This window comes from Marmota monax, unplaced genomic scaffold, assembly GCF_021218885.2.
Source record: "Marmota monax isolate L192 unplaced genomic scaffold, Marmota_monax_Labrador192_F-V1.1 WCK01_AAM20220418_F8-fsc00050, whole genome shotgun sequence".
Taxonomy (NCBI): Eukaryota; Metazoa; Chordata; class Mammalia; order Rodentia; family Sciuridae; genus Marmota; species Marmota monax.
In genome coordinates, this window is record NW_026694552.1 from 12,802,138 (window position 1) to 12,814,436 (window position 12,299).

General features: G+C 36.4%; 1 protein-coding gene across 5 annotated transcripts in view; it reads right to left on the minus strand.

Moving 5' to 3' along the window:
- Window positions 1-6,106: 6,106 nt before the first annotated feature.
- The window catches only part of Il13ra2 (interleukin 13 receptor subunit alpha 2), a 64,232-nt gene continuing 58,039 nt past the window's right edge, over window positions 6,107-12,299 (minus strand). For all 5 annotated transcript variants that reach the window (XM_046420889.2, XM_046420890.1, XM_046420891.2 and 2 more), the window contains 2 exons: window positions 7,744-7,859; window positions 6,107-6,467 (listed from right to left, as the gene is read on the minus strand). In XM_046420889.2, coding sequence (XP_046276845.1) covers window positions 6,417-6,467; window positions 7,744-7,859 — 167 coding nt within the window. In that variant the 3' untranslated portion in view covers window positions 6,107-6,416. The remainder of the gene's footprint in view (window positions 6,468-7,743; window positions 7,860-12,299) is intronic.

Below are 12,299 nucleotides of genomic sequence, written 5' to 3' on the forward strand. Positions count from 1 at the left end.
CATACAAACAAAGATGTTGTGTCCGCCGAAAACTAAAAAATAAATATTAAAAAAATTCTCTCTCTCTCTCTTTAAAAAAATAAAAATAAAAAAGAAAGGAAGCCTTCATCTATTTTTTTAAAACATATTTATAATGGCTGCAGTGAAGTCTGTGTCTATTAAATCCAACATCAGAATCCCTCAAAGGCAGCTGTCGTTTCTTTTGCCTGTTTTTTCTGTGTATGGGTCACATTTTCCTGTTTCTTTGCATATTTTATAGTTTTCTTTTGAAAATCAGACATTTTAGATAATATATTATAGTTATTCTGATCCCCTCAATGTTTGTTGTTTATTTGTTTAGGTACTTGATTAGTTTTTTAATAAAGTACATTCCTTCCCCTAAGTGTAGCCTCCAATGTTGCTCTTCAGAGGGCACAGCCTTGAGCTTGCTCTGACCTCTCCTTCCCCATCTCTCTCTTTTTCTCTGTCTTTGGGAATTGAACCTAGGGCCTTGCACATGCTAGACAAGTGCTCTACCACTAAGCTATACCCTCAGCTCTCTTTTACTCTGCTTTATGGTTTAGACTTGAGGTGTCCCCCCAAAGCTCATGTGTGAGTCAGTGAAAGAAGGTTCAGAGGTGAAATAATTAGATAATGAGAGTTGTAACCCAGTCAGTGGATTAATCCACTGATAGGGATTAACTGGGTGGTAACTGAAGGCAGGTGGGGTATGGCTAGAGGAGGTGGGTCATTGGAGGTGTGCCTTTGGGGTTTATATTTTGTCCCTGGTGAATAGAGCCCTCCCTCTCTCTCTATTTCTCTCCCCCCGTCCCTTCTTTATTGTCGTGTCCTGAGTTGCTTTCCTCTGTCACATCTTTCTGCCATGATGTTCTGCCTCGCTTTGGGCTCAGAGCAATGGAATCAGCCATCTATGGACTGGGACCTCTGAAATTGTGAGCCCCAGATAAACTTTACCTCCTCTATGTTATTCTTATCAGATATTTTGGTCACAGTAGCAAAACAGCTGACTAAAACACTCTTTTTTCTATGATCTCCCTGTTAAGTTTCTGGTTTGCCTGCCTCATACCCAGTTGTTAGCCTACACTAATTATTAGTTGTTTACTCCACTGTTTTCCACAATGACCTGGAGCATAAATTCTTCCACAGTGTAGTACTATTAAATGCTGTCCCACTGTTAGGACAGTCTTTGAGACCTGTCGTTGAGGTTTACTACCAATATCAAGGTGGCTTTTCTTAGCTGCATTCTCTTTTAACTTGATCTTTTTTTTTTTTTTCTCATTTGCTGTCTTGAGAATACCAATTTCCTCCTAACTGTTCACTAGAAAGATCTGCTTTTTCTAAATATGGCCCTTAGACTTGAACTTTCCCATTCTCTATCTGAAAAAAAAAATGTCAGTTCCCTTAAGGAGAGCTACAAAGCTTTCTGTTCTTATGGCTTCATCTCCACATTGGCAGAAACTCTGTATTATTGTTCTGTGAATAGGGGCAGGAATCTATAGTGGTACCTCTTACAGGCAGGACTATGGACATGGAATGAATCCCTGGTCTTCTTAGCTTTTCCTTTCTTCTGAGGGTGTAGCTTCTACCTACAAGCAAGCTGAGGTGACGGTTATTGGGGTCCAGTTTTCTTGGCCTGCTATGCATGGGATAAACTGTCTGTCCTACAAGTGATATGTGGGTAAAGGCCAGACCTCTCTTCCTGGAATAGAGCTTCTGCAGTATAGAGCTAGAAAGTATAAGGAAAGTTGGTAACCAATCCTTCTGGAAAGAAACCATACCCTTATATTGAAAGCTGGGAAAAGATGGAGCCCTGTGCTATTGGCTACAGTTACCTAGAGTAGGTTCCATTTCACTGAGCTGGATGAGGTGGGGAGAATAGTTTATGGTTCAAATGTCATAAACTCTAGCTGTTCTTACTAAGATTCAATAGATTTTCTTGAATAAATTTTCCTCTATTTAATGGAAACTTTTGGAACAATTTCCACAGAATTTAAATAGTTGGTTGTTTTCTTGTTTAATTATTACGGTTATTCTTATGGCAAACAGAATCCAGAGATCATCAGGTCACTAATCTCGAAGTGCTTTTTCAAATAATTTCTTTTTAGAAAGAATGTCTTAGGACTATTACAAGGATGAAAATAATAATGAGGGCTGGGATTTTGGCTCAGCGGTAGAGCACTCGCCTAGCACGGGAGGGACACAGGTTCGATCCTCAGCACCACATAAAAATAAAGGCATTGTGAGTTATTGGATGATCAGATTGAATCTTGTCGAGTATCACATTGTACATCTTGCTTAGATGTTGACGACTGCCAGTAATAATACAGTTTGTAATGAAACTATCTAAAATTCTTGTTTTATCACATCTGTTATCTGTAAAACACCTGTAACTAGCTTTTTTTAATTTATTATTTGAATTTTAGGATAGTGAATCACTAATTTTTAGTTGCTGAAGTTAGCATTTTAGTGATAACTAAGCACTTCTGTCAGTCTTGGAAAAAAGGAACATATGTTTTGTGCTTTGAAGATCTCTGAAGAATTTCCCTTAATAGAATGGGCATGTATTGTAATTGTTTTATGTCAAATGATCTGTGCTGTAGAAAAAAAAACATTAACCTTTGTTCAAAAAAGAAACGGATAAACTTGGCCTTTCCGAGTGGTAAGAATGATCTGTCACTATAATATACTGTATGTTTACATTATATTTAATCTCTTATGTATAGGGTGATAACCTTCCCCCAAAACAACAGCGATTGCGATTGTTTTCTAGAAACTTATTCTTTAAAGTGCCACATTTGGCAGTACAAATGAGTTTGAGTGTAAGAGCCCAGAGATTTCTATATAGTTGAATGTCTAAAATGGTAAAATGTGCCACTGTGACAAGTTACAGTGGCTTATGTTTTTCATAGTAATTCAAATGAACTCCTATTTTTGATAGTAAATGTCATTTAATAGTGTACTTGCCATTTGAGCCTCACTGCAAAATTAGTGCAGAGGAGAAAACAATTTTTAATGTAATCTTGATTTTACCTCATATACTGTACATTCCAAAACTCTAAACTTTTTAAAGGTTATAGATACACTACCAAACATATCACCTTAAAATTGTACAAGATTAAACTTCATAAAAATGGTAAAATATAATCTCATAAGAATACATAAACTGTGTAGCAAAAGTATCTTTAAAATCTATGGAAAATAAAAGTTGTATCATTCTTTTTTGAGATATGTTTATTGTATTCATATATTAATTACTTGCTACCTATTTGAGAAAATAAAATAAGGCTTTCCTTCTTCAAAAAAAAAATAAAATAAAGGCCTTGTGTTGTGTCCATATACACCTAAAAATATAATAAATGTTTAAAAATATTTTAAAAAAAGAAAATAATAATGAATTCCCATTCTAGTTCCACTTTAGACAAAAAAAAATTTTAAAGAGAGAGAGAGAAAGAATTTTTTTTTAATATTTATTTTTTAGTTTTCGGTGGACACAACATCTTTATTTTATTTTTTTTAATGTGGTGCTGAAAATCGAACCCAGTGCCCCGCGTATGCCAGGCGAGCGCGCTATCGCTTGAGCCATATCCCCAGTCCAAGACAAAATTTTTAACCTGCGCTTTTCTTCATTTATAATGAGAACTAAACACCACTCTGATTGCAGTAAGAATCAAAAGATCATTAAAATACAGTCATGTGTCAGTAAACAAAGGGAATAATACTTTCTGAGAAATTAATCCTCAGGTTATTTGTTTTGTAGTATGATCATCATAGAGTGCATTTACACAAACTAAGATGGCTTCAATATCACTAGGTGATATAATCTTATGGTAGCACCATCATATATGTGGTCTATCATTGACTGAAATGTCATTATGTGGTGCATAACAATAGCATATATAAAGCACCTAACACAGAATTGACTCATAGCAGATGTGATAAATGTCACTTCTCTCCCCTTCATGCAGATGACCCTCAGTCTGGATAGCTATATGTTTACACTAGCAGAGTATCTGAATTATGGCCTATGTGTAATAAATGTTGAATAGGATTTAAGATGGACTGATGAATGGAAGAATGAATGAAATGATCAGAGTGATTTCTAAGTTTACAATCTCTAATTTATCAATATAAAAAATATGGGTGATGTTCACATTTTAATGGTATAGTTTAAATAGTCTAATCAGAACTGATGCTCTCAGGGGTGGCTACATAATTAGCAGGGCAGAGTAGAGAAAGCAATATGGGGCCTTCTCTTCAAACATTATTAAGAATTTCAACATGGCAAATCATTAAACCATGTTTGGGGCTATTCCAACCATGGGGTCCTTTGTAATTACACAGGACACATAACCCATGAAACTATCCTTGCTCACCTCAGCCCTGGAGTAAGGTTCTGAAGGACTCCTCCTGCTATAATAGGTGTTATACTTTAGTTGATGGATCTGGGAGATCTTAGGAGAAGGGTACCAAGTGAAGGGCTGAAGCAGCCCCAGGTGCAGAAGACAGATGACTTAGGACTATGACCTAGGGCACTGTCTGTATACCTAGCATTTGGGAAAAATTCAATTTCTTAAAATTCCATCATAATGCAATAAAAAAGGCAGTTCACAAAATTCAACTTCATTAAGTTTGGGTTCACATTATTGCAAGGTTAGTAAACCTACACAGGCTAGCAGGTCAGGAATTCCAGGGAACCTTTTCTAAGATTCAATGGATATTGATTCTCACATCCAATTTGTTGAGAGCAATGCTGTTTGGGACTTCTAGGATTATGTCAGTCATTCCAGAAATCCTCTGATGAGAAAGGCCTGTTATGCATGCCCTGAACAGGGGAATTAGAATGCTAGCTCTCCAAAACCCACTCAGCACCCCAGAATGGAGTTGCCTGCCATTTCCCTGCTTGACTTTGACCTCTCTCCTCCACATCCCTTTCTCCTCCCCAATATTCCCTAAGCATACCAACAACAATTTTGGCAAGCCCTGGTTTAACAGCAATTGTCTATCATATTATATCTTAATTCATATTACCATAGGGATTTTAATGTTTAATAATGACAGGTCTACTTACAGAAAGAGTGGCGCATTATATCATTGATTACAAGATAGTAGTTAGTTTACACTTCCGTTTTAGTTATTTTTCCCTTTTAGAGATGATCAATGGCAATGATATTCACAATTGTTGCCCTGCTTATGAGCTTATCTCTCCATTAAATTATTTTAGGAATTTTCATTCTAAAATACTATTATATATCCATGTTTTTCAAGTTGAATGTGCAAATGAATCACTGGAGGATGTAGTTAAAATGTAGATTGCTGAGTAAATCTTAGTTGGAGAGTTTTTAATAAGCTCCCAGGTGATGCCTACTCTACTCTGAATAATATTAAATAGAAAATAGTCCTAACTAAAACCTGGCTCTTTTTTTTTTTTTTTTTGGTTTTAGATGGACACAATACCTTCATTTTACTTATTTATTTATTTATTTTCTAATGTGGTACTGAAGATCAAACCCAGTGCCTCACACGTCCTAGGCAAGTGCTTTACCACTGAGCTACAACCCTAGCCCCCAAACCTGGCTCTTGATTGTAATCTGTAGTCCATTATTCCCTAAATTTTAAAGCAACTATCTACACCTCGGTAGTCTACACTGAGGTAGACTCTGAAGTTTGTGTGTACTTTTAAAAGGATTCTTACCAATTTCACAGGCTTTTGCCTTTTGGTCTTTGAACCAAACCAAAACAAAACACAAACAAAAATCCCACACCGTCTGAAATTAAGAAAGGCTGTCTGCTCTTAGTATGGGAAATTCCCAAGCTTTTTCTTGTAGTTTATGACCTCTGAATTTCTCAAATATGATCCCTAGCCATTTCTTTATTTTCAGCCTTAAAGCACTGCATTCTTCCCACTTTTTTCTTTCATAAAATATGAAGCACATACTTAGGACTATGAATGTATTTAAAACTTTTTGCTTCCAAATGGTCCTCTTCTCAAGTTACTTTTAAAGCCAAATGATCTTATTAATGGTGAATACTTTTGTCCAGAGTGCAATTTAAAACAAGTAAAAAAAAAAAAAACCAACAACAACAACAAAAAAAACACACAACAACCTCATTTTTCAAAACTCTGTAATATCTCCAGACTCAGGGCAAGTTGGAAAATCACATCACTTTATTAATACATCATTGAATAGAAATTTCACCTATCCCTTGACTTCTCTATGTGCATCACTATCACTACAGATTTATGAGGAAAACAAAAACTTCATAAAATCCAGTAAATTTACTACTAGCTGAGGGTTTCAGTACTCTAAAACTTATTTAGATGCAACAAAGTTTTACAGTAACATGTAATCAACATTTGAAGTTCCATTTAATAAAACTCATTTTAACCTTCAGCCATATAACTAGAAATTGGTAAGTCAGCATAGTGTCTCTTGATGAGAAAAAGCTTCTTTTTTTGTGAGAAAAATCTGAAATTTAGAAAGAGCTCTGTTATTAATAAATCATCAATAATTCAGAGAAAAAAAAAACAAAGCATTCAGCAGACAAAGTGAAGCATTTCATGCACACTCATAGTATTAAGATTTTTTTCCCTTCAATTTACAACTTCTCCTTAAAGCCCACCAACCCATAGTGATCCCCTCCTCTTCTGAAATTTTATAACATTATCAGTCCAACTCAAATAGCAATTATTTAAAGTCATCTCAGAGTCTGGGCCTGGTGGCTCACACCTGTAATCCCAGCAACTAGGGAGCCTGAGGCAAGAAGATTGCAAGTTCTTAGCAATTTATCAAAGAACCTCTACAACTTAGACCCTGTCTCAAAATAAAAAATAAAGTAAAATAAAATAGTTTTAAAAAAAAAAAGGACTGAAGACGGGCATGGTGGCCTGTAATCACAGTGGCTTAGGAGGCTGATGCAGGAGGATCGTGAGTTCAAAGCCAGCCTCAGCAATTTAAAGAAGTGCTAAGCAACTCAATGAGACTCTGTCTGTAAAGAAAATACAAAATAGGGGACTGGGGTTGTGGCTCAGTGGTAGAGCGCTCGCCTAACGTGTGAGGCACTGGGTTCTATCCTCAGCACCACATAAAAAAAATAAATAAACAAAATAAAGGCATTGTGTCCATCTACAACTAAAAAAAAAAAAAAAACTCAGTGGTCAAGTGCCCCCGAGTTCAATCCCTGGTGCCCTCTCTCTCCCCGCCAAAAAGGAATGAAGATAGAACCCATTAGTAAAGCACCCCTGGGTTTGATTCTCACTACGAAAAAAAAAAAGTAGTATCACAGGTTATGTTTTTGCATGGATTTTGCCTCCTCCTACTAGTGCAAGAGTTCCAAGGGCAGGCTGCATGTTTTATCATTTTGACACGTCTCCTACCTAGACCCACACTAGTAGTGTACTTCACTCTATGACCATTTTCCATCACTCTACTTTCTCCCAATCCTTTGTTTTCCCTGTAACTCTTTCAATGTTCACTAATCTAGAAGTAAATAGTATTTCATATTCTGAACATGATTCTCCTATTTTGATAAAACTAACACCACACCAAATTCCAAAATGTAGCCTTTTAGGTCAATTTTTGGAATTACTGTATTTTTCTGAAGACATCATAATCTATACAGCATCAATTGTGTACCCACAGTGAGGAGGCAAAGTTATAAAATGTAGGCCCACCAGTTAAAAACAAAGGACTTTTTTTGTTATCTACTGTCTCAATCTAAACATTATAATGTTACACAACTTACCTTTTTCAGTACAGCTTTCTGTTTATACAAAAGCAGACAAGTTATTAATAAAATAAAAAATGAAACAAAAATAAATGGTATCACAAAAAATACCATAGTTTTCATCCGTACGCCATCTAGGATTAAAAATCACACAAAAGGGAGACTGTTAGAGGCTTATATCTAATTTTTTAAAACATTTCTTCCTTTTTTAAATTGTAGTTGTATACAATATCTTTATTTTATTTATTTATTTTTATGTGGCGCTGAGGATCGAACCCAGGGCCTCGCATGTGCTAGGCAAGTGCTCTACCGCTGAGCCATAACCCCAGCCCCAGCCACAACCCCAGCCCCTTATAACTAATTTTTGAAATCAAATTATTTTATAAATAAAGTTCTAGTTAATGGTGAAGAGTTGCATTAAACCTTGCAACCCGGCAGCCCCTGCTGTGTTTGTCAGTGTATAGATGCCACAGTGGTATTTCAGTATATATCATTCCATTCATTTGTGAACTACTTGTTTATACAATTACTTTATTGAACTGTGACTTTTTTCTGGATAGTATCAAAGATAGAACCCAGGACCTTGGCATGCTAGGCAGTTACTCTATCACTGAGCACCGTCCCCTAGTCCCTGAACTGTGTCTTCTTTTAATTTCAATCAGAAAAATAACTACCCTAAGTGCATTTCCTGATATGATTCTGTTTAAAATTTGACCTTGTGAATTTTCATTTAAAAATAGCACTGGGCGGGGCTGGGGATGTGGCTCAAGCTGTAGCACCCGGGTTCGATCCTCAGCACCACATACAAACAAAGATGTTGTGTCCGCCAAGAACTAAAAAATAAATACTAAAAAATTCTCTCTCTCTCTCTTAACAAAAATACCACTGGGCACGGTTGTGCATGCTTTTAATTCCATAAACCCAGAAAGCTGAAGCATAAGGATTGAAAGTTTGAGGACAGCCCAGGAAACCTAGTGAGATCCTGTCTCAAAATTTAAAATAAAAAATAATAAGGGGTGGGAATTGAGCTCACTGGTAGAATGCCCTGGTGTTCAATCTCCAGTGTTAAATAAGTAAATAATAAAATATTAGTCGAGTGATTAAACAAATATGTTCTGTAAATCTTTTAACTCTCAGCAAATCAAATGTTTACTTATATCACCTGATGCTGTAAGGAGCAGGAGCTCCTCTTCAATAAAAATATATGTGTGCATGAGGAATGGAGCTAGTCTTTTTTTAACAGTAGAGAAATTTTTATTCAGCCTCTTAGCTCACAGCATGAGATAAAAGAAAAACAGTTCTTCTTAATCAATATTTTACAAAGCTACAGTAAAATATATTACACTTCAGGAATTTATAAGGGATTACATTTCTCAAAAGTTGGGATCCAGTAAACAAATTTTAACTCCTTGAATTTTCTAGGTGACCCTTTCTTTATGAAAGTAACAAGTTCTAATTACCTATATAAATTTTAGGGCCAAGTTTTATCACTGGTGCTGTCTTTAGATCTGAAATGCTGCTATTTCAATCATCATTCAGTAATTCTACCTTAAAAATGAGTTTTGCATTTGGCAGAATCTGGGCATCAGACTGTTCTTTCTTCTCATAAACCCATTCTGATTCAGTCTCCAGTATAGCCTTTTGTTCTTTACTCATAGCCAGAAGTGATTTATCTCATCCTCTGATAACTTGGACTATTCCAACCTTAAAACTTGAAGGCTTGACATTTTTCTTCTTCTTTGGACTCATTTGAATATTAGTATCAACAACAGTCCTGTCCTGTAGTGTTCTAGTGTATCAACAATGAACATCTCCCTTTTTTAGAAAAGTTGGTTTTATTCCCTGCCCCTTGTGTGTATGTGTGTGTGTGGGGGGGGGGGGGGCGGGGAGCAGATACTAGAGATTGCACCCAGGGCCATGATTCCATTAAGCCACATCTCCAGCTTTTTGACACACGGTCTCTCCAAATTTACTGAGGCTGGCCTGGAACTTGAGATCCTTCTGACCCAGCCTAGGATTATCAGCATGTGCCACCACACCTGGCTATCTTTCTGTTTTAGAACAGATTCTATGAATTTGGGTGGCCCCTCATCTGGAGTCTCTTTCACACTTGCTTTCTTTTGAGTTAAGCTTCACATTTTTCACTTGCTGGAACACTTATACTTTTGGCATCACTAAAATGCTTACTTTCAAAAAGATGGTAATAGACTTAATAATATTGGTAATAATAATAATTAATAATTAATTATTAAGTAATTAATAATAATAATTAATAATTAAGTAATTAATAATAATGGTAATAGACTTAATAGAACTAAATGTCCTTATTAGCTGTCTGGCTACAATTTCAGTGTTTCCTAGTAAATTATGCTCTTCAAGAAATGACTGTGAGCCGGGCATAGTGGTGCATGCCTGTAATCCCAGGGGCTGGGGAGGCTGAGGCAGGAGGATCGAAAGTTCAAAACCAGTCTCAGCAAAAGTGAGGTGCTAAGCAACTTCGAGGGACCCTGTCTCTAAATAAAAATACAAAATAGAGCTGGGGATGTGGCTCAATGGTTCAGTGCCCCTGAGTTCAATCCCTGGTACCAAAAAAAGTAAAAAAAAAAAAAAAAAAAAAAAAAGAAAGAAATGACTGTGAGGGCTGGGGTTGTGGCCCAGGGGTAGAGCACTTGCCTAGCATGTGTGAGGCCCTGGGTTTAATTTTCAGAACCACATATAAATAAATAAAAATAAAAGTCCATCAACAACTTAAAAAAAAAAAAGAAAGAAAAGAAATGACTGTGAACTGTGGCTCTGCCAAAACTTGTTAAAGTCCTTCTTGTACAGATGCTTACTGCACTGCCCCCTGCAAACAGCCTCCCTCCCCATGCCTCTGCTTTTGGAGCTAATCTTTCAAGGTCATCTTCCTCCTTCTTTTTTTTAATATAGTGAGGCTAGTCTCCAACTTCTTAAAAGCTACAAACACAGGCCACCATGCCAGGTTCAAGATTACATTTGCACTTTTTTTTTTTTAATGTTATCTCACATTTTAGAGTCTACAGGGAAAGCCAAGGTTTTTCTTTTCTGTTTTATTATTTTAGAAATGAGGTTTCAATGGTTTTGAATAGCAAGAAATCATGAGACAAACTCAAAAGGAAACAGTTTGTCCTTTCCCAACTAGAATCTCCCACTTGTTTTGGAGTAATATACACCATGTTAAATCAAATTCGAGGCCAGCCTGGGCAACTTGATGTGACCCTGTCTCAAAATAAAATATAAAAATGTCTGGGGATGTAGCTTAGAGGAACAGTACTCTTAGGTTCAATTCCAAGTACCAAAAACAAACAAACAAAAAAATCCTAAAGAACTAAGACAACATGATACTCAAGAAATTCTTTGTTCCTAATTTCATTAAAATTCTACTAAGCCAGGTTCCTTGGTGCATGACTGTAATCCCAGCGGCTCGGGGGGCTGAGGCAAAAATATCACAGGTTTAAAGCCAGCCTCGGCAATTTAGAGAGGCCCTTAGTAATTTAACAAGACCCTGTCTCAAAATAAAATACAAAAAATGATTGGGGATATGACTCAGTGGCTGAGTACCCCTGGGTCCAATCCCTGATATTCCCCCCAAAATAAATAAATAAATAGATAGATAAATAAATAAATAAATATTACTGATAAGATTGTGTATAAACCACACAAAAGGATATATATTTGAAGGATCTGGTTAAAAATTTGCCATATCCATTTTATACAATGCACTGACTAATGACAAAATGTCATCAGAACATAACATTACAGAGTCTCCAGATTTCTAATAGCCGTGGCAAAAATGAAAAATGTAAGATCAAAAATGTTCTTTCTGGGGCTGGGGTTGTGGCTCAGCGGTAGAGCACTGGTCTAGTATGGGCAAGGCCCTGAATTTGATCCTCGGCACCACATAAAAATAAATAAATAAAATACGGGGCTGGGGTTGTGGCTCAGAGGTAGAGCACTTGCCTAGCATGCATGAGGCCCTGGGTTGGATCCTCAGCACCACATTAAAATATATATATATATTGCGTCCAACTATAACTAAAACATAAATATTTAAAAATAAATAAATAGGGGCTGGGGTTGTGGCTCAGTGGCAGAGCGCTTGCCTAGCATGTGTGAGGCACTGGGTTTGATTCTCAGCACCACATATAAATAAATAAAGGTCCATCAACAGCTAATAAAATATAAAATAAAGGTATTGTGTCCAACTACAACTATGTTTTTTTCGGAATCTGTATATAACTCTTGGTTAACTGAGTTCTACCCTGTCCTGCTTATTTTGTCTCTATAATCCTTAGTGATTATGTATTTGGCTTCTTTGTTTATTGCCTGTCTCCCCAACTTGGGAATAAAATGTAAATTCCACGAATGTACGGATTTCTTTACGGCTGGACATGAAATGGTTGAAAAGAATCTGACACACAATAACTGCTTAATAAGTTTGACAAATGAAAAAGAACAATACTATCACTATATTCACAGAGGGACAATAGTCAGAGATTCCACTATAGAAGGACCACATGAAAGGAGATGCATGGGCCAAGTGTGGTGGCGCACAC